The sequence below is a fragment of the Sceloporus occidentalis genome, unplaced genomic scaffold, assembly GCF_023333645.1.
Source record: "Sceloporus occidentalis isolate IW3139 unplaced genomic scaffold, rSceOcc1.0.p SCAF_4, whole genome shotgun sequence".
NCBI classification, from domain to species: Eukaryota; Metazoa; Chordata; class Lepidosauria; order Squamata; family Phrynosomatidae; genus Sceloporus; species Sceloporus occidentalis.
In genome coordinates, this window is record NW_028316984.1 from 182,208,280 (window position 1) to 182,231,356 (window position 23,077).

At 40.8% G+C, this 23,077-nt stretch overlaps 1 protein-coding gene across 2 annotated transcripts; it reads left to right on the forward strand.

Moving 5' to 3' along the window:
• Positions 1-126: 126 nt before the first annotated feature.
• Positions 127-17,305, forward strand: CCNK (cyclin K). Of its 2 annotated transcripts, XM_089522506.1 has the most exons (12): positions 127-401; positions 2,009-2,258; positions 2,710-2,791; positions 3,873-4,004; positions 4,312-4,380; positions 5,818-5,923; positions 7,298-7,355; positions 8,908-9,077; positions 11,315-11,619; positions 13,858-13,891; positions 14,101-14,172; positions 15,982-17,305. In XM_089522506.1, the coding sequence occupies exons 2-12, from the start codon at positions 2,062-2,064 to the stop codon at positions 16,602-16,604; spliced, it is 1,848 nt and encodes a 615-aa protein (XP_089378632.1). In that variant the 5' UTR covers positions 127-401; positions 2,009-2,061; the 3' UTR covers positions 16,605-17,305. The 2 variants fall into 2 exon arrangements, with proteins under 2 accessions (XP_089378632.1, XP_089378633.1); XM_089522507.1 differs by lacking the exon at positions 4,312-4,380.
• Positions 17,306-23,077: the final 5,772 nt, after the last annotated feature.

The window sequence follows — 23,077 nt, forward strand, 5'->3', positions numbered from 1 at the left end:
GAAGTCCAAAACCGCTTATAGAGGGGACACTTTGGGGACCAGTGAAGCAGAACGAACGTCGTAAGGAGGGAGGGAGGGGGAGAGAGGGAGTCTCGCATTTTAATTGGTGGAGAATGACAATCACTCCCCGCCCACCAAAGACGCCGATTGGCTCGTTTTGGTTGAGCGTCCCTTTCTATTGGCCGGCGGTGTCGACCTCGCCTTTCATTTCTTTTTTTTAACACCCGTTCGCGCGCGTGCGCACAGAAGAAGAGACTGGGGATAAAGCGTCCCCGGAGGGTGATTTTTAACTCCTGGACGTTCCGTTAGCGTAGCCCGACGTCGTGACGTCACCAACGGTTTCGCTGCGGCCCTCCCAAGATGGCGGCTCGTTGAGGGCTTGAGGCGCTGAGGCTCCGTCGGTGAGTTTCTGGGGCCTCTTCGCGGGGAAGGAGAGCCCTTGGCCGGCGGGGAGGCTGAGGGCGGAAGGCGAGGGGGCCTTATTGGCCGGTGAGGGCCGCCGTGGTGGGCGGGAACGGAGGCCTTTCTTAAGAGGAGGCGGGAATTTAAGTCAGGTGGCGCGGAGGAGTGGTTTGAGTCGCTGCTGTGACTCCGGAGGCCTTGGTTGAGTCACACTCTCTCAGCCCCAGAGGAAGGACTACAACTCTGGGTCCAATTCCCCACTCGCTCGCTCGCTCGCTCGTCCGTTGGAGGAATGGCACCCTCTGAGCCCCGAAGGAAGGCAGTGGCAAAACCTCCCCTGAACAAGTCTTCCACGGAACCCCGATAGGCCTGCCTTAAGATCTCCCTAAGCTGGAAGAGACTAGAAATTACGCAACAACAAAGAACTAAGAGTGGGAAGGGGAAGGGCAGCCATGAAGGGACTAGGAGGGACCTCCAAGGGTAAAGGAGTCGCCCAAGCCATAGTGCTCCCAGTCACTGGATGGAAAGCAGATACAAGGATAAGCAACTCATTTGGGATGCGGCGCTGGAGAAGAGCGCCAAGGATGCGGCCTAAAAGACAAACAAATGGGTCCTGGAACAGATCGGGCCTGAAATACCCCTTAAAGCCAAAATGGTCAAATTGAGGCTGCCATACGTTTGCTCATCATCAGGCTCCATACAGACTGCCAAAATAAAGCTGCTTTGGGTCAGATTAGAGTTATGCTGTTTAAAAGTTGTTTGTGTCCTAAGAGTCTGGAAGCTGTGCCAAAGCTGTACATGTCTGTATGGAGCCATGAGTTTCTTAGGTTGGAATCTACTTGAGGGCACACAAGAAGAATAAGAAGCAGCAGCAGCAGCCTCCTTAAGTCCAAAGAGAAAAGCTATAGCACAGTGCACTAAAGCCGGAATTGCCCAGACCCTTGAATTCCCCATTGCCAAGTACGAATGTCAGAGCTAAACAGCAAAGAAAGTGGACAGAAAGAAATTCGAACATCCGAAGGGTCACAATTGCCCTCTATGCCATGCCTAACATCAATTGCTGGGGGTTTTTGGGTGGGGAGTAGTAAAAAAAACATACAGATTTGATAGCTTTTGTTTTACACAGTTGGTAACTAGAATGGTGCTTCTGGGATTCTTGCTGTGCGGTTGTACAACGGTTACATATCTGTTAGTTACATATCTGTTGATAAAGGAACCAACGGTATCATAGGGTCTGTTGCTATAGAACAAATTACTAAGTGTTTGGCAACAAGCAATGATATTTTATTGTTTTACTCATTGTTAGTTCCCATGATGCAGTACACTGAAAGGGAGAAATGAAACTCATGGGAAGGAGAAATAGGTACCTGGCCTCTTGGGTTTTAGGAAATAGACACTGGCACATAAGAATGCCTGGAAACATGGCATTCAGTGTAAACCTCTATTGTGATGATTTTGACTGTAATCACATTTTACCTGTAATGGCCCTATTCATGAAAGTGATAAAAAAATTATGTGTTCACTTATGCAATGTTTGCATTAAACATAAATATGTGGGAAGATAATTTTAAAATATCCTCAATAAATATTTTTTTTCTCTTCAAAGGTCGTTATATGAAAAGCGCGTTGCTGAAAACAGGAACCGTTCCGTATCAATAAATGAAGGAGAACAAGGAAAACTCCAGCCCTTCTGTGTCTTCGGCAAACCTGGACCACACAAAGCCATGCTGGTACTGGGATAAGAAGGACCTGGCTCACACGCCGTCGCAGCTAGAAGGGCTCGACCCAGCCACTGAGGCCAGATACAGGAGAGAAGGCGCTCGGTTCATATTCGATGTGGGAACCCGTTTGGGACTGTATCCTTTGAGTTAGATTTCTCGCACTTGGCAATTGAATTAAGACTGTTCTTGCTTAAATCCCGAATCTTAGCCATGTTTCTGTAAGACATTTAAATATCTTTGGTAATTAAAAACTAGAGCTGTTTCCCTCTCCCCCGCCTTTTATGGTTTTAACCAAGAATTTAATTATTTTATTTCATATCCAATATTTCTTCTTCTTTGGCTAGTGAAAAATAGGTTTATGGTGACAAAAATCCATTCATATTCAGCTTAGATTTATTTATAACCTGGCTGCCTTTCTGCCAATATTGTAGAATAATATAAATCAGCCTTTTAAAATCACATAAAAATATTCTTAATAAGATAAAGCACTGCCATATACAGTTGTGTGCATTATTCAGTTTATTTGATATTTATATTTAGAGATGAATTTCAGCTAATCCGTTACTTTTCTTAAACTATGACCCAGACATTATGATACTCTAGCAACTGGAATAATATACTTCCATCGGTTTTATATGTTCCACTCCTTCAAACAGTTCCCAAGATATGTAAGTATATATTTGTAGCCTTTGTCTAAAAACGATGTTATGATGAAGTACGATATTGTGCCATCCACATCTCACTGAGGAGGGGTAGGCACATGTCTGTTCCAAGAGGATTACAGGCTAGAAATAGGCCAGGGCAAGAACACAGGAAGGAGAAACAAAAGTTGGAGTAAATGGAGGAATATGTGACGGATTGTATGCACTGCATATTTTTATGCTTAGTTGTGGTACAATATGTAGATAGTACCAAAGGCATAAAGCGAGGGTGGAGTTTTTAACCATTTGCTGTTCACTTCAATGTCAAGTGCTGAATTCAGACAGAGGCTACTTTTTGGGCACAAAGATAAACCAGAACTACACGCTGCTGGATTCAGTCTGTTTGCTATGCCTTGGCTTCTCCTGGCAGTGAATGCAGCTAAGCTTGTACAGAAGTTTAAAGTACTGTATGAATCAGCGTTCTTGGCTTGTTGCTCCTAAGCAAACAAGGATTTGTAAACCAAGCCTTGCCTTGGAGTCTTATCTTGTTAGTGGCCCAGCAAGTCAGCTTGGTTGAGATGCTAAGATCATGATTTTTGCCTTGCTTACCCAAGTATACTTTTGGGCGCTGTTGCAGTCAGGTACAAAGAATGTATTTATTGTTCCAACAGCACAGTTCCTGGCATAGTGCATAATTTAAGAAACAACTCTGGGTTTTGCTGCTCTGTTTTGTGTGTTATTACTATTACTTTACTATTTTGAGGAAGTGTTCATAATTATTATTCCTAGCCATTATGTTATCTCATGGTGGAGACTTTAGGGAGAAGAGTAAAATCCAGGATTGTATATACATTTGGACCTTTTAAAAACAATTAACCTTCAACAAAATGTCATACTTCTCAATTCTTAAAAAAACAAAACACCAATTAACATTTTTAGGAAAAAAGAGCATGTCTTCCTGTTTGTGTATAAATAGTTTCCTTTGGAAAAAATGGGTGATCAATTTTTATAGCATAGGAGGTTTTTCATTTATCATAGTTAAAATCTGTTTTCTCTGAATTACATACTTGGACAATATTGTAAAGACTGCTTTTTCTCTCTCTCATAGGTGACTGGAGCCTGCTGCCTCTTCCTTGCAGGGAAAGTTGAAGAAACACCCAAAAAATGTAAAGATATAATCAAAACAGCTCGTAGTTTACTAAATGATGTGCAGTTTGGACAATTTGGAGATGATCCAAAGGTAAAACGTCATCTACTAAGTATTCTTTCACCTTAAGCTGTCATGGAGTAACCATGCTGCTATTGTCTGTACTTGTTTAGCACATGATTTCAGTGGTAATTCTTTTAGTAAAATAAAATAATAGTAAACTATAGAAAAATCCATATATTCTTTTATATAAAGTGTTGGGAACTTAATTCATTATTTAACAGCTGAAAGACTATTTCAGTGGCTGGGTTCATTTAGAAAATATTATGTTATTTTGAAAAGCAATGTGTATTGCAGTGCTTCTGTGTTGTTCTTCTATTGCATTTGCCTGTCTTTTCAGCAAAGAAATAACCCATTGCACAGGGGAAGCAGTGAAACTGGCCACACAGAGTGCAGCCATATGCATACAGTAAGCAAATTGGAAACAATAAACTTTTGTAACTTATTTTCTTTGTTATAGTAATTACAGGCATTTTTGTAGCCACAAAGTCTTCAGACAACTTAGTTGCAAAAGTAATTTTTATAAATTTAAGAAATGCTAGAAAGGCTTACAGGTTAACATAGCCACAACATTTCATTGGCTTCTTTCTCCAAAATTTATCACGATGTACATGTCACTAGATTGTTCTGCCACATTGTTTGTCAGTAGCTTTGGAAATTTCGAAGGTTCTGAATACTTTGTGAGCAGCTCCCCATAAAAATTATTGTGGTTGTCTGTTCTTGTGTAAATTGTGGTAGAGTGAAGAATTTAGTTGGCTTTTATGCACTGAAATAAGCAGCATGAGAAGAGTAAAGCATTGTGATGGTGACTTGGGAGGATATAACTCACCCTTGTTCACTGGAATTCAGTTTTAAGATATGAAACAGTTCCACCTGCACTACTAAAGGAAGATTAAATGGGCTGTATTCCACTCTGTCTATCATGACATAGCCACTGATGTTTTGTTTTGACTCATATTTATAAGGGGTAATGTCATAAGTAATGTTGACCTGAAGGAAACTGTCTAGTTACAGTTTACAGAAAAATGAAAATAATGTAGCTTTCATGAGGGTGTATCAACAGCCAAAATATGCCTTCATGGCAGAAATTCTGTTTTGGATGTTGGAAGTCATCCTGTTCTAATTAAACAAAAGCACCTCTGTGTGTTTTTTAGATATAAGCATTTGACTGCACATGTGTGCAGTTTCACTCTTTCCCCAGAACTGTGCAGCAGTACCACACATCCCCCTCTCCCCAGTGTGCTTGTACAGCAGAGATCAGTGGTGAGATTTGCCATCAGCCTATATGGTGGGTACTGAAAAACTGGGTTAGGTTCCAAAAAATTAACCCCCTTCTTACTGCTATCAGAATTTCAACCCACATCACACCTCACTCCTCTTTTTCTCCTCCTGTTCTATCCTTGCTGATGCTTTCCCAGCAGGCCAGGAGTCTGTTTTTGCTTGAAAGGAAAATAGGAGGTGTTTAGGATTTGGCCATAGCTGTAGTTTCTTGTGCTGTCCTCCTACTTGGTCCTGCATGCTTTTAGGCCACAAGCATAACACCAAATGTAGGTTATGGAAAGAAAACAAGGAGGGTTTTAGAGGGCATTGCTGTCACTGAACATTGTTGCACAACTGTGAAAATACAGGTGCTTATATGCACTTAGGTTTATTTTGTTTCTATATGAAACTTTTTTTAAAAAGCGGTGAGTTTATTTCAGGCCAGGCCAGTACTTTAGCAACAGAGAATTCTAAAAGTGGCTTCCTTTGATATTATTTTGTAATGCTATCAGGAACTTTTGTAAAAGGTAAAATAATGAGCTGGCATTTTGAAATAATACATTCTTTTCTTTCTTACGATATTTAGGAAGAAGTTATGGTTTTGGAAAGAATCTTATTGCAGACGATAAAATTTGATTTACAAGTGGAACACCCTTATCAATTCCTGCTTAAATATGCTAAGCAACTCAAAGGTATCAAATCAGTTGCCTTGCTAAACATTTGCTATATGTGGTCAGAATCCCTGCTATCAATTTTTTTAGCCATCTGAGCCATTTTGATCAGCCACTGGGTAATATAAAATGTTTTGTTGTACATTGTACATAATGTTGTACAAGTAACATTATTTTGGCTTATATAGAGGGTTACAGGACTAAGAAGAATATGACATTTAGATTGTTGCATTCTTTGTATGATTTCACTGACTTTTATAGATGAGCTGACAGCTGAACTTACAGTGATTCAGTCTCTGTGTGTTTTCTATATATAAAATAACATATGTGCTGGAAAAAGCACAAGTACTGTGTGTACTTGTTTGTGATTTTGTCACTTGCATTTTTTAAAATTTGTTTTGCCCTAGGAGAGGAAACATTTCATTCTGCTCATGTCTTATAATATGCCCCGCGGGCATGTATCCAGCAACATGCTCTGTGGGTAAATTAATTATCTTTGGGCCTGAGCCACTTCAGTTCAAAGTAGCTAGGGTTGTGCATGCAGAACCCTCTTCACGGTGGTTGAATCTGCCAGTTAGCTGTTTGAAGAAGAGAGAAGGCAGCATCTTCTTTTTAGCTGATTGACTTTGACTGCATATTCTGTTGGATTAAAAAATTGAGTTGTGTACTTAAGCATGTGGTTGCCAGAGTAGGAGGAAGTACATGCTTAATTTCCTTTTGTAAATTGGGCATGTATATAAAACATTTGTTTTCCCAAGGTTTGCTGAGCCTATAATCTAAAAAAGGCTAAAAATCAGTGCACATCTTACCATTAAATCTTGTAGATGGGATGTGCATTTTTTGGCTGGAAAATCTGACCAGGTTAAAAATTATAGTCTCCAAATTCCCTATTGTCAAACCTCCTCTACTCACCTTTTACTTGGGAAAGGCCAGTTTAGGGGAGTAAACATACCCAAACAGGTAGCCCTAAAAGCCCTTAATCCACTTTTTGAGTAGTGAGTTGAACATTCTGTTATTCTGCCCTCCTTTTTTCTGATAGCAGGGATCCAAGACAAAGGAAGAGGAAGGAAGTACACTTGCTCTTTCCCAACTGCCTTTCTTGCTCCAGAACTTGAAAGACCAGCATAGGCTGTCTCTTACCAGTTTTGCTTTGTCTGGTCTACACACTTCACCTTAGCTAAGCAAATGATTTTGATTCTCTGGTGCAGAGTGGGCAGGGTTCACCATGCAATTCATCAGGAGATGGTATCACACTTGCCTGGTAGATGTAATTGAAGACAGGTCATTGAAATTCATGGGCATTTTAAATAAACATTGCTGGCTTTTACTAGACATCTCATAACTACAGAGTGGTTTGTTTTAATATAGTAATCTTTTTCCATCCCTTCTCAATAGGTGATAAGAACAAAATTCAGAAACTGGTTCAGATGGCATGGACATTTGTAAATGACAGGTAAAAAAAGATCCTTTCAGATCATATGCTAATTTAATGCAAACTATTTCTCTTAAATAGTTGTTAACCATTTCTGTTGATCACTTATTTGGGCTTCTCATTGCTTTCTTGTCACAAATCACATAAGTGCTTTGGAATGTAACTACAATTATGTATTAAAGTGTTGAGTGAATGGAGGAATAGTCCGGTCACAATAATGGATTAAATAAAGGCAAATAAATTGAAACTTAATCTATACAAAATGAAATAACTGCTAGTGCATGTTTTTCCTGTCCAGGTAACTGGTATCCAACCTGGTTTTAGGGGGTTGCAGATGCCACAATCAGCTTCATAGTCTAGATGTCCTTATTACTCTATCTGTGTCACTGAGGACTCAGTAAGCTTTCCTGACATGGATTACCTTTTACCAGCTAAACCTGCTGTGCCGGCTATCACTCTGTGCAAAAAGGGATAGCCTTGCTTCACTTACTCATGCCCTGTTCTAATTTGGATTGTTTTAGTATGTTTTATATAGGGCTGGTTTTGAAAACAGTACAGAGATTTCTGTTTGTCTAACCATATGTTGTGGTAGTTTCCATTGTGATTGTGTGCTTGATCACTGTTTTCATGCTAAATGGGAAGTCTTTGCATTTGCACATTTTGTTGTACTGTACAAACCGATAAAAGAAGGGCCTTCAGACCTTTCTGGGGAAGACTGCAGTTCAGAATTATCAAGGTGGACATCAGTTAATCATCATCACTAAACTGAAGTAGGATTCTGCCAGGATAGGTTGAATTCCCATGCCCTTTGCTTAAGTGCTGTATATCTTGATACAGTAATGGCAAACCTTTTAGGGACCAAGTGCCCAAACTAAAAGGCATTCTGGCACTGGGTATTACCCGGTGCCAGGGTCTGGACTTCCAGGGCAGGAATTCTGCCCTCAGGGGGCAGCACCTCCGCCTTCCAGAGGCATACTTCTTTCCCCAGGCTTTTAGTTGCCTCTCTGGAGACAGCTGAAGGCCCAGGATGGCTGGGAAGAGGAGGAACAGGCACACACCCTCCGTGTGCCCTGAAAGATGGCTTCACGTGCCATAGGTTCGCCCCCATGGCCTTAATATATTTCCACAGCTGATGTTTTTGCAATGCTTAAACTTTTGATTGTAGTATTGGTTGTCATTCTATCCAACACTGGTGTTTCTACTGATATGAGAGATGTTGGGGTGATTAAATTTGGGAGTTATTTTGAAACATTTTATATTACAAATTTGGCTAATACACAGCAATTCTTACAGGAAATTGTGTCATTAGTCATCTCTTACATGATACAAAATGAACTAAATGTAATTTTTTTTTTAAAAAATTGACAGTTTATGACCTATATTTTCAGGAACTAACTGTTTTGATGTGAGGCTCTTTTGATTTGTTTGAGTGAGTAATTTTATTTTAGAGGTGTTTCTTTTTCTATCCCACTTTCCTGTTGCAATACTCAAGACATGTTACATGTTGTAATAAGGTGCATAAAGATGTTTCATGGGACTATATCCTAATGCTGGCTGTGGCTTGTTTTTCTAGTCTCTGCACTACATTGTCATTACAATGGGAACCTGAGATTATAGCTGTTGCAGTTATGTATCTGGCTGGCCGTTTGTGCAAGTTCGAGATTCAGGAGTGGACATCAAAGCCAATGTACAGAAGATGGTGGGAACAGTTTGTGCAGGATGTGCCTGTTGATGTCCTGGAAGGTAATGGAAACATTTGCTCCCCAATTCTTCTGTCTGAATTATTTGTTCAGTTTACATCATCCACAACCTGTCTTGTAGATGTCCAGCCTAAATTAGAATATGACATTTGAATAAAATGGTGTGTTACACTCCTTATTTAGAACCTACATGGAAGAAAATAGTTTTATTTGCCTAGCTGAAAAAATATAATGCTAATTTCTTAATTCATTTATGACATTGTTTATTTGGTCATTAGATATGGAAGACTTCTAGTCTTTAATTAAAATCATATGCTTAAAGGGAACCATAGGCGCGTTACAGACTGCCTAAAAGTGGCAGCCTGCTGGCGGCGTTGGTTGCTGCATCCAGGAACCGCAGCGGCCAAACTGCGCGATTCCCGGGTGCAGCCGAAAAGAAGCGCCAAAATGGTGCTTCTTTTTGCGTCCCGGAAATGGCAGCACAAGGCGCTAGTCACACACTCATGGCATCACTTCTACTGCGCAATGTCCGGACGCTATGCGTCCGCGACGTCAACATGGCGACCCCCCCCATGTGGAACGGGCACCGCCATTTTGTGCACACTCCGCGTGTGCTAGGGTTAGGGGCGTCAGGAAGTGACACCCCTTCCTAACCCTAGTACGCGCAGAGTGCGTACTTTATGCCCATCCGGAACGGGCCATAGTTAACTTAAATGTTACCAGCCTGGCCTCAGAATGGGAGGAGACAGGCACAGATCCACCATGCCTAGAGTCAAATAAAAGGCCCTTCCTCCATCTTAACTGCTACCACTCTGATCTTGGAGGGAGAGGAGAAGAAGTAGGCACAGCTCCACTATGCCTAGGCCCAGAGGCAAATGAAAGGCCCTCCTTTCTTTTTAACTGTCACTGCCCTGGCTTTGGAAGGAGAGAACAATTGACAGTATCTCCTGGACTTAATCCCTTTCCTCTCTTCCATTCCCTTCTCCTTTTTTACACTGTAAACCTGAGGGCAGGGAATTGTTAAATTAGTAATCTGTAAAGTGCTCAGACAGCCTGTGCATCTGAAGAAAAGGGTATAAATACTCTAAAAGCAAATAAACAAACAGTTAAAAAGCAGTTATCATAGGCCTAATCTAGAATATCTAGGTTTAGAAATCAAGCAGCCCAAGATACACTAGCTTGAAATCAGTCATGTCTTAAAGACAAGAAAGCTATCTTTCAAACAGGATTTCAGAAATAGGATAGCCATTATTTCCATGCCATTCATAGTTCTTTTGGAGTTATGTGTATATTGCTCCATTACCTTTCTCCTTAGTTTCTTTTTAAATTTTTCTGATTAACCCCAGTAATTGCTCGCCTAAGTCTTGGCAGTCCACTCATTCAATTCCCATTGTTAGTTCTTGCATGTGACTCTCTAGAATTGATTGATATTGTATGTTCTGGCCAGTTGATAGCTCAAAGCAAGTCTTCTGTTTCGTTGAATTTTTGCTTATTTTTGTTTAAAAATCTGTCCCTACCAATAAATCATGGTTTATTAGCGACACATAAACCACATTTAGAAATGCTAGGTGGCTTAAACCATGGCTTGTCTGTTACATCAGAACCCATAACTGTGTCCTGTGTTCAGTTGCCTTATCTGTAGAAGGGGCAGCAAAAATACTAGAAAAAGGCCAAAAATAAGAGAAAAAAATTGGCTTGTTCATCATCTACAACACAGTTGAATCTTTGGCTTAGTTTGACTTGAGAATGTGGCCTTTTTTCTTCTACTGTTATGAGTTTTTGTTTATTTGTTTTTATTGGTGGCACAGTGGTTAAATGCCAGTACTGCAACCACAGTGTTCAATCCTGCAGTGGGTCCAGGGTGACTCAGCCTTCTGTCCTTTCATACGTTGGTAAAATCAGTACCCAGCTTGTTGGGGGCAAGTTTAGAGAGTGTTTAGTTCACTATGAAGTGGTATAGAAATGTAAAGTCTTTATTGCTTGTGCTATTGCAGTTTTTGTTTTTGGCATCTGTACTTCTTCTGTCCTGTTTTGTTAAGAAAAGCATGTGAAATGGAAGATTACCACATATGAGGGAAGTTATTGGTGGTTTGATCATCTATGAAGCAAACACTGGAATATTGAGTAAAGCAAAGCAGAGAAAATAATTTTGAAATTGGCAACATCTAGAAAAAGTACTACATAAAATGTATTTAGTATAATTTTCAGCGCAACCTTCAAAAGCTCTTCGATTTCATCAAAATGCTTCACTTCTGATTTTTATTTTGTTTCTTTTGAAAGATATCTGTCATCAGATCCTGGACCTGTACTCACAGGGGAAGCAACAAATGCCTCACCATACCCCACACCAGCTACAGCAGGCTCCTTCCCTTCAGTCTACCCCTCCAGTACCTCCTACCCAACAGTCCCAGCAACCTCAAAGCTCAGAGCAGTCACAACCACAACAGCCAAAAGAGACTCAGCAAGCAGGACAGCAGCAGCAACAACAGCAGCCACAACCACAGCCGCCACAACCACCACAAACTCAACAGTCCAAAAAACCATCTCCTCAGTCAAGTCCTCCCAGACAGGCAAAACGACCAGCGGTAAGAATATCAGAAATCATAACTTTGTAGGTTTGTGCCTACCTTTATTTGAAGCTGTTATTTCCTACTTTTGAAAACATTTGCTGTGCTAGGTACAGTGCTACCTCGGGTTACGAAATTAATTCGTTCCGCGGCGCCGTTCGTAACCCGATACATTTCGCAACCCGAAAAGGCTTTCCGTTAGCGCTGGAAAGCCGCTAGCCGCGCTTCGGATTTGAATTTCGCGCCGAAATGAATTTCGTAACCCGAAAAATCTTTCGTTACCCGGAACAGTTTTTTCCAATCTAACTTTTTCGTACCCCGGAAATTTCGTAACGCGATCAATTCGTATCCCGGGGTACCACTGTATAATAGTACCCTTAGTGCTTTAACCTAGTACAGTAATGAGTTATGTATAAAATAAAGAGCTCTTTGTTTTCAACCATAAAAAGCATGAAGCAAAATGGGATGGAAACCCAGGATCTTGTACTTGTACTTCCCTTGTGGAAGTAGCTTTGGCAGGGGAATTGTGAGATAGACAACTCCTTGTGAACTCTAAAAACATACTGTGGAGGGCTTGGTTTGGGCAGGTTTTTAGGAGGTGCACAGGGCTGTCAGACTGGCAACAGGGAAAGAAGATCCTATCACTTAAATTAACATAGTGTAGAATCTTCTAAATCATTTTCTTTTTAAGAAAGTAGCCTTGGGTATGTCAAGTCACCATGTAGTCATATAAGTCCAAATGACACTTTTATATATAGTGTGCCCATGTCATATGTGGCTTACGCTGAAAGCTGTGCACCAGAAGAGGGGATGGCGCCCGTACCGCGTGTGCAGGGGGGAAGTCCGGAACAGATCCCCCCATGTAAGGGAAGGGTGCACTGTACATGGTGCTGGTGGTGGTGCAGCTGGTCAGAATATCAAAACCTGGAAGGGTTTACCATTTTGATTATCAATAATGAGATTGTAAGAACAGCATTGTTGTTGTTGCTATTAAAGGATTTAGATCAGGGGTTAAGAATTTGTGACCTCGAAATATTGTTGGATTCCCACTCCTAGCATGGTGTAGCATGGTTATGGATGATGAGATTAGAGAATAGAGAGTCAGGGGGCCCAGGATGTCAGCTAAACCGACTCCCCTGAACCTTTTTTCCAGATCAGTACCAACCCAAGCAAGGTACGGCCCATCTGAAGTCGGTCCATTAAGCCTTATTTGGAAAATTAAGATGTACAGCACAGTCCTAAGATTCCAAGAGACTCTAATGGTCTATGCCAGCAGCCCCTGGTCTGTAGCCTTAAACAGCTGCTCTGTGATCAATGGGCCAAGATTGGACTTTGTATCAGGCAATACCCAGAATCAAACACATAGACAATTAAATTAAGGAGATGGATTTACTTACAAGGGATGAGGGAAAGTGATAAGCTATACATAACACAAACATTGTTTGGGAAATTAATACAACACAAGCAAAAATAACAGAGGTAAAGATTTACATACCATTTTGACTTCCCTAGAAAATTTGTACGACCTTAGGAACCAAATCATAAACAGAGTGCAGAATAAAGTAAGGGTGAAAGCACTTACATAACATGTAGGGCAAATAAGGAGCAGATATTATTTCTGTATCCATAACTCATGCCAACCGAGATGATCCAGTTAAGCAGTCAGAGGGCCTGAAGTCCAGAACCTTGTAGCATTTAGCCTACATGCTTGTTCAAATAGGAAACCTTTGGAAACTGTTCTCAGGTGATGAGTCTGGTTTATAGTATTGGGAAAATCAGGCTAATAATAGTGATCTCTGAATGCTTATAAAGCCCCTCCCTTCAGCCACCATCTTGGGGGGAGAGAGGCAGGCTAGCTCCAACTGCCTGCCTGTAAGAAGAAAAGCCCTCCTTCCGACCAACATCTTGAGGGGGAGAGAGGCCTGGCCTGAAAGACTAAGAGCCCTCCTTCTGACCACCATCTTGAGGGGGAGAGAGGCCTGTTATGTTTTATTTTGACTATGTATTGTACTTGCTGTTGTACACCGCTTTGATCTAATTTGGAAAAGCGGTATATAAATAAACATTATTATTATTATGTTCCTCATATCTAATTTAGAATCTGAGATTTTAAAATGCCTATTTTTCATTAAATTTGATGTGGCAACTCTATAATTCCACACTTTTGCAGTTTAGAAGGTTTGTTTAGCATTTGACATTACTAACTGATGTGATTGGAGTATTTCATTTGCAAACCTTTTTTTCTCTTATTAACAGGTTGTATCTCCAAAAGAAGAACCCAAATCTGCAGGTAAAATGGTTTTTCTCTCCCGTTCCTATAACAAATTTATTTTTACCATAAGAAAGTAGTTATTTACAAGTTTGTATATATTTCCACTTCAAAGTGAACACTGAATTTTAAACTCTAATTGCATGGTTAAGTTTTTTTAAAATTTGAAATGAGTCTTATTAACTTGTTTGTTGTGTTATTAATCATAGCATTGTTTCCAAATCTTTCAGAGGCACCTCCTGCTAAGGTTGCTAAAATGGAACCTTCTCATCCGCCAGTACCCCCTGTGCATCCACCACCTGGTAAGTTCTACTTTGAGGTTGAAAGTATTACTTAATTTCTTTAAAAAGTCATGCTTAGTTTAGTATGTTGAATATTAGAAAGGGGAAGGTCCTCTGTTCCTTATTTCTTATGCAGCAAATGTCTAATAAAATAATAAAACATTTGAATAAGCTTTCTCCTGTAGTCCAGATTTGAGTGTGTTTGTTTTGACTTGGGAAATGGCTTTAATGTCACTATTATAAATCATGTAATTGAGGTTAACTTAACAAAGATGAGATATTTTATGTAGAAGGATGAACAGATTGGAAGTCCTGTAAGAAGATGTGAGAGATTTTTTTCATTTATGAGCAAGATGGAAACTACCATTGAGTTTTATTTTGATGATAACATTTATATAAAAATAAAAAGGGCACATCCCAAGCCAAAAAAGGAAGAAAAAAGAAGAGAGAAAGAGAGCAATGGCTTTAGCAAAATTCCAAGCAGGAAGTTCTGTCATATAGAACTTGCTTACTATTCTACTTCTTTGACATGTTAACTGTCTTTCCTTTAACTCTGAGACAGTGTATAAATAAATTATGGTGCAGCTGCAGGATTTCACTTTGATTTGAATTGGGCTCACAAGAGAGAGCCTACCATAAGTTCTGTGTTCTCAGCAATCTGGGTTTTTTTCTGCAAAAACTTTTGGAAAGGCAGTGCTGCTACCTTTTAACTTTAATGTATTTTAGCCAGCCTAGCGTCTTCATGGTTTGTTGCAACTCACATCAAGAGGATGATGCCTGACTGATGTAGTCCACCACTGACAGATGTAGTCCACCATATCAGGCAGACAATAAGCTGTGAAAAGTTCCTTTATGATTATGGTTTTTATTCCCCCAGCGTAAAGGGAGATTGCCAAATAGTTAGCCTGCCAGTACATAAAGTGTATAGAGTTAATGCTCTAAATTTGTTATTGTCCAAACACACCTATCTTTCACTGGATTTAGCAGAACCTGCTGAATTCTTTGTACATTTCTTCAATTGTTTTTTTTGTAGGTTTTTTGGGCTATGTGACCATGTTCTAGCAGCCCAAAAAACCCACAAAAAACTATGGATGCTGGCCATGAAAGCCTTCGACTTTACATTTCTTCAATTGTCATATTTATAATCCATAATCATTTACAGTTTTTATACACCTTCATTTGATTAAACTGTGCTTCTTCAACTCTGTCTTTTATGTTATTTATGTAGCTTGCATAATGCATAGAAGCCATTGCAGAGGGATGTAAACAACTGACATTTTTCCTATTCTGTTATCAATACTTTGTTCAATAAAACTCAGATAATCTAGTGTCTGAATAATTGGCCAGTTCATATAGTGCAGATCAACCTCAATACTCTGGTCCAGTCCCTTAAGTTAGTGGCTACAGACCAAAAATTGATATATGCTATATCTAAAGTGGTGTCTTGTCTCTGATGAGTTGCCTGTGTCCCTATTGCTTCTAAGTAAGCCTAAAGCATCCACGGTAATAACTTGTCACTGATGCAGCATTTCCCCCTATTTGAGTGCATAGAGAAGGAAGCATGTTTGAATAACGTCTTATCTGCTTTGCCAGTGATTTCAGGGACTTGCTTGCATCTGCCCGTCCTGCGATTTTTTGTTACATTTCCCCTTCCTGGGTTTTCTAAAACTCAGATGAATGAAAAGTGACTTTGTCTCTTCAGGTCCCCACTTGTTACCATTATCTGATTTTTTAATGGTTTTTCTTTTCAGACATTGGTATTTTCTCTTTTGTTTTCCATACTGTGCCATTGGCATATGCAGTTGACCTGTGCATTTTATTATTTTTCAGAACATAAGCCTCCTCTGACAACTGCTGTTTCCATGGGAGGTGACCAGACATCTATAGTAGATTCCGTAGACATTGCAAAAGTCTCGATCGCGCCTCCATCTCATCCGGCTCCTGTACATCAACCACCACCTATGCCTCACCGTCCACCACCCCCACCCCCGCCATCTAGTTATATAACTGGCATGTCCACTACCAATTCTTACATGTCAGGAGAGGGATATCAGAGTCTTCAATCAATGATGAAGACAGAAGCACCAACCTATGGAGCTCTGCCACCCACCTATGGACCTCCAACTCACTTGCCATATCATCCTCATGTGTATCCTCCCAACCCTCCTCCACCTGTTCCTCCACCTCCACCCACATCTTTTCCACCACCAACTATTCCTCCTCCTACCCCAGGGTATCCTCCTCCACCTGCTTATAATCCTAACTTCCCACCCCCTCGGCTACCTCCCTCCCATGCCGTCCCACCTCACCCTCCTCCGGGACTGGGAATGCCACCTGCCAGCTATCCTCCTCCCTCAGTGCCCCCTGGTGGACAGCCACCAGTACCACCTCCAATACCTCCACCTGGCATGCCACCTGTTGCAGGACTTGGACGTGCTACATGGATGAGATAGCAGTTTTACATAAGATATCTTTAACCCTGGAGAATGGTTTAATGGTCAGGATAGTTGAGGGGAAAATGAAGGGAATTGTTTGTGTAATGTAGGGATGGATGGATGAAAATCTAGAAGGCAGCGACTTAGAATCTTTACTGGTCTGCTTACAGTTTAGTCAGTAGCAATACAGGCTTTTAGTTTCAATATTGCAAAGCTAATTGAGATTCAAGTCCTAAGTTAATTGTAGCACTGGATTACTTTGCACTAATAAAAATGTTTTTTTAAAAGGCCATATTGGCTTAGTTATATTGGTAAGACAAAAATCTGCTCCTTAGAAATCAGTGCCTCCTTGTTTGAGTATCAGAATTAAGGATATCGTTCCATCTGAAGGAGAAAAATGCCTTCCTAGTTGTCATAACATTCCAGCAACACTTTGTTCTCAGTAAGAGAGCCAATTCTATTTAATAAAAATATATATTCACAGAGAGACACAACAGTTGCAGCCTATAGCTGATGAACATCCTTTTTGCCTTTTTTGTTTTGGAATGTACTCTGATCTTGACCTGTAATGTATGTCTGAACCTCTGTGCAAATTCCTGTACATAAATAGCTATTTTCTAAGTGTGAAAGTCTGAATGTGATGGCATTTGGTGATTTACTACTTGTTTATCTTTTTGAAAGGCTGACATGTACTCCAATAAATCTGGTTCTGAAGTCTGCAGGGTAGAAAAGTAGTGGTGTTTTTTTAAAGACCCAAGTATATTTTCATATACAGACTTCTGTGAATACATACATTCAGTGGACCCAAATAGAATAGTTTCTGTATACTCAGTATTCAGCTGATTTTTAGGAACGTATTTGCTTGATGCTTGATGGGTACCAAGAATCCGTCATAGCTATGTTCCCAGGAGTTTTGGTTAACTAAATGCACTGAATATTGCCTGTTCAGGCCTGCTTTCCCAAACAGATGGAATAAATCCACTTTCTAAACAGCATTTTACCATTGATCTGATGCTCTTTTAGATTTGTTAAACATATTGATTAGGCTAAAAAGCTCACCCAGGGCCTGTTGCTGTATTAGTGTCAATAGAACTGATCATCATCACACCCAGAATCACAGGTCAGTTCTGTCAGGCCTTCCCAAAGTCCACAACTTTGTTGGCAAATTCATTGTAAATGCAGTATGTGAAAAGTTGGATTAGTATCTTCCAGTGGCCTTACATGCTCCCAAGAGGCATCTGTTTGGATCTAGCAAGTGAAAGTAAATTGAGAGTTAGCCGTGAAACTAGAAGGTGGTCTTCATAGATTTCACTGGAAGTATCTTTTATGAGATTACTTGGGAGGCAGGAAACAAGCAGAGGGCTGGAAATCAATCTCACTGCAAAGGCATTACTGCCACTTGCTGCCAACCTGGATGGAAATGCAGGCATACAGCCATGACGCCTGAATGGGTTAATTCAGTTGAAAGAACCATGTGCTGCAATAATCTGTCAGCTGTGCTTTCAAAACATCCATGTTCCTAAATTGACATGGGGTGTAGCTAAGAGGGGAGGAATGATGGCATTGCCCCCCCCCATAAGACTTTTGCCCTACCCAAAATGGGGCTTCCTTTGAAGAGCGTTCAGAAACCTACTGGTCCAAGCACATGCAGCCAGATTATTAATGTGGGTGGCTACAGGGAGCACATAACTGCCTTGTTGCAACAGCTCCACTGGCTTCCCATCTTGGCAGAATTCAAAATGCTTGTTGTGCCCTATAAAGCCCTATATAAAGTCCTGATTATTTGAACGTCCATGTATGAACCTACCTGCCCATGTTTTAAGATCTAACCACACTTGCAGGCACATTTAGTCTGATGGCAGAAGAGGGCTGCCTCATTGACCGCTCCCACGCTGAGAAACTCCCAGAGAGGCTTCACTGGCACCCTCCTTACTATCTCCACAAGCAAGTGAAACCTTTTTATTCTTTCAGGCCGTTGAGAATGATTTTTCAGGGAAACTGACCCTGTATAATGAGGATTTTTATTGGTCATCTTAAATTTGTTTTAACCAATTTCCACGTTCTCCTGGAGTTTGTTATACAATGGAGAGGAGAAGCCAGGCAGAGTCAGACACGCATCCTAGACTTTAGGAGAGCAGATTTCAGTAAACTTAGAGAAGTATTGAGGGCGATTCCATGGTCAGAAATACTAAAAGATAAAGGAGTTCAGGACGGATGGGACTTTCTCAAAAGGGAGATACTGAAGGCACAATTTCAAACAGTTCCAGTGAGAAAGAAAAACGGGAGGTGTCTCAAGAAACCAGGATGGATGACTAAGGAACTTTCAACCGAGCTAAGTTTGAAACGGAACATGTATAAGAAATGGAAAAAGGGGGAAATCACGAAAAAGGAATTCAAAGAAATAGCAGGCATGTGTAGGGGTAAAGTCAGAAAAGCTAAAGCGCAGAATGAACTCAGGCTTGCTAGAGAGGTTAAGAACAATAAAAAGGGCTTTTTTGGATATGTCCGCAGCAAGAGGAAGAAGAAGGAAACGGTAGGGCCACTGCGTGGAGAAGATGGCAAAATGCTAACAGGAGATAGAGAAAAGGCAGAATTACTCAACACCTTCTTTGCCTCAGTCTTCTCAGAAAAGGCAAAGGGTGCTCAACCTGAGGATAATGGAGCAGAGGACAGAATAGGGGAATTTCAGCACAGAATAAGTCAAGAGATAGTAGAGGAACACCTTGTTAATCTAAATGAATTTAAGTCTCCGGGACCAGATGAACTCCATCCAAGGGTATTAAAAGAACTGGCAAAAGTAATATCGGAGCCATTGGCAATCATATTTGAAAACTCCTGGAGAACAGGAGAGATCCCAGCAGACTGGAGGAGGGCAAACGTTGTCCCCATCTTCAAAAAGGGGAAAAAAGAGAATCCCAACAATTATCGTCCAGTTAGTCTGACATCAGTTCTAGGAAAGATTCTGGAGCAGATCATTAAACAGAGAGTTTGTGAACATCTAGAAGGCAATGCCATAATCACAAAAAGTCAACATGGGTTTCAGAGAAACAAGTCATGCCAGACAAATCTAATCTCTTTCTTTGACAAAATTACCAGCTTGGTAGATGAAGGGAATGCTGTGGATATAGTATATCTTGATTTCAGTAAGGCCTTTGACAAGGTTTCCCATGACATTCTTGCAAACAAGCTTGTAAAATGTGGGCTAGACAAGGTAACTGTTAAATGGATCTGTAATTGGTTGACCGGCCGAACCCAAAGGGTGCTCAACAATGGCTCCTTTTCATCCTGGAGAGAAGTGACCAGTGGGGTCCCACAGGGCTCTGTCCTGGGCCCAGTGCTATTCAACATCTTTATCAATGACCTGGATGACAGAATTGGGAGCGTACTTATCAAATTTGCAGATGACACCAAATTAGGGGGAATAGCTAATACCCCAGAGGACAGGATCAAGATTCAAAATGACCTGAATAGACTAGAAAGCTGGGCCAAAGCTAACAAAATGAAATTCAACACAGAGAAATGTAAGGTATTGCACTTAGGGCGGAAAAATAAAATGCACAGATATAGGATGGGTGACACCTGGCTGAATGAAACTACGTGTGAAAGGGATCTAGGAGTCCAAGTAGACCACAAGTTGAACATGAGTGAACAGTGTGATGCGGCAGCTAAAAAGGCCAATGCTATTTTAGGCTGCATCAATAGAAGTATAGTGTCTAGATCAAGAGAAGTAATAGTGCCACTGTATTCTGCTTTGGTCAGGCCCCACCTAGAATATTGTGTCCAGTTCTGGGCGCCACAATTCAAAAAGGACATTGAGAAACTGGAGCGTGTCCAAAGGAGGGCGACAAAAATGGTGAAGGGTCTGGAGACCATGCCCTATGAGGAACGACTTAGGGAGCAGGGGATGTTTAGCCTGGAGAAAAGAAGGTTAAGAGGTGATATGATAGCCCTGTTTAAATATTTGAAAGGATGTCATATTGAGGAGGGAGCAAGCTTGTTTTCTGCTGCTCCAGAGAACAGGACCCGGAACAATGGATGCAAGCTACAGGAAAAGAGATTCCACCTGAACATTAGGAGGAACCTCCTGACAGTAAGGGCTGTTCGACAGTGGAATGCACTCCCTCGGAGGGTGATAGAGTCTCCTTCCTTGGAGGTCTTTAAACAGAGGCTGGATGGCCATCTGTCAGGGATGCTTTGATTTGGATTTCCTGCATGGCAGGGGGTTGGACTGGATGGCCCTAGTGGTCTCTTCCAACTCTACGATTCTATGATTCTATGAATTTCAGATTTGATGATGCTTGGTGGCTTTACAATTTTTGTATATTGTTAATTTTGAATTGTATGGTTTGAATGCTGTAAGCTCCCAAACCAGGAAAAAGGTGGGCTATAAATAAATTTTAGATAATAACAAAACCAACGTAGTGTAGTGGTGTGAAATTGGACTGTGTCTCTGGGGAATAGGATTTGAATCTCACCCTTCAGCCATGGGAACGCATTAGGTGACCTTGGGCAAGTCATACTCTCTCAGCCTCAGAAGAAGGCAAAGATGAACCATTGTGAACAAATCTTGTCTTCAGAACCCTGTGATACATTTACCTTATGGTCGCCATAGGTCAGAAACTGCAACAAATAATAACATGGTTTATTATTATTTCCTTCATTCTCAAATGTTTAGCATTGTAATAATGTAAAGCTTCAGAAATACAGTTTAGGCATCCAGAAAACAAAGGGCAGGCCAAATGTACCCAAGGGAACGTGAACACACTAAATATCAGTTCTGGGTGTGAATGATTTTCAGTGTCCCCGCAATGCTACAAACTTAGGGACTGAATTAAAACTTCAATGGAAGGCAGAAATCTTGCTGGTGACCGCAGTGGTTAAGATTTATTTTGAAGGTGTGGGGAAACAGGAACAATCTTGTAGACACTTGTGTTCAAATGCTTCAGGCAGTGGAGGATTCATAAAGGGAAACCAGTTACCTGGTTGTGATAAAGGAAGTATGCTTTTTTTATGCCAAAGGCCACATTCCCTCCGGTGATGTATGCTCTCAAGTGTAGCTAGACAGGGCCACCGCTTTTCTCTCATTTGGTCCCCCCAAAACAAGCTGTCAAGGGAGGAAAGTGTCAATCTTGCCAGGCCTCTAAACTGTGTTTGTAGAGCAGTAGTTCTCAAATTTTGGTCCTCTAGAGGTTTTGGAATTCAGTTCCCAAAAGCCCCAGCCAGTCAGGAATTCAGTCAGGAATTTTGGGAGAATCAAAGTTTGGGAATCGCTGTTACAGATCGATGAGACTGAGAGTGCCATGTGACCCCAAAGAGAGGCTGAACCCCTCTCTTTGGTTGTTCCCTCAATGGGAAGGTCCTTCAAATACAATAGGCCCTCCATATGCCAAGATTCTCTATCCACAGATTCAACCATTCACAGCTTGAAAATATTTTAACAATATATAAATTTCAAAAAGGAAACCTTGATTTATAGAATCAGAGGCCCACAGAAGGGACCACAGGGGCCATCTCATCCAGTCCCCTGCCATGCAGGAATACATAACTACAACATTCCTGAAAGATGCTCATCTGACCTCAGCTTAAAGCCCTCCGAAGAAAGAGAGGCCACCACTTGCCAAGACAATTTATTTCACAGTCAAACAGCTCTTATGTAAAAAAAAAAAAAAAGTTCTTTCTAACATTTAGGTAGGATATCTTTTCTTGTATTTTTAATCCATTGGTTGTGTTCTAGATTTTGGAGCAGCAAACAAACTGGCTTCATCATCTACATTACTTCCAGGAGGGCAAAGTGTTAAAAATCTCACCATAGCCCAGTACTTCTCAAATAGTGGGGCGGGCCCCCCAGGGGGCGCGCGAGGCTCTGTAAAGGGGGGCGCAAGGCTCAGGATACAGTGTTATGCAGAGGTGTACTTATAACAATTTTATAGACAAATGATACTATTTACAGTCGCGCAGGGGGCGCGAAATGTTTTCTTCTTCCTAGGGGGGGCATGACAGAAAATAATTGAGAAGCACTGCCATAGCCAGGGTCCTGATTCACATCTGAACCTACAGTTTACTTATTCAAAAAGCTATCCTCATATTTGAGAATTGTATTGCATCTAGTTCAGCCCTTAGGCTTCAGGTGTATGCATATTCTATACGATAAAGTAAGAACATAAATGAACTAAGAACTCAGTAAATATTCCCATGACTGTATTGTTGAAGCCTAACAATGCTTAAACAATGGTTTTTAACAATGCTTTGGTGTTGTTTTAAAAACTGATCAGACACACATGTTCAGATAAAAAAATTGCTGCAGCAAAAACGTGTGGTGGCTACATTTTTCTAAAACGTTTCAGTGTCGGTTCAAGTATAGTAAGACTGTAAGATGGCTTTCACTTGAAATCATAATTTAATTGCTTTCCAAGTATTTTAATACCCTTCAGTTCTCAAGAATCCAGAAATCTCACAGCTCACTTACAAATAATGTATTTTATTTTCTTCAA

Coding starts and splice junctions, on each gene's coding strand:
- CCNK (XM_089522506.1), top strand. CDS start 2,062: ATGAAGGAGAACAAGGAAAACTCCAGCCCTTCTGTGTCTTCGGCAAAC. Junction 2,792..3,872: donor TCAAACAGTTCCCAAGATAT/GTAAGTATATAT, acceptor TCTCTCTCATAG/GTGACTGGAGCCTGCTGCCT. Junction 7,356..8,907: donor TGGACATTTGTAAATGACAG/GTAAAAAAAGAT, acceptor TTGTTTTTCTAG/TCTCTGCACTACATTGTCAT.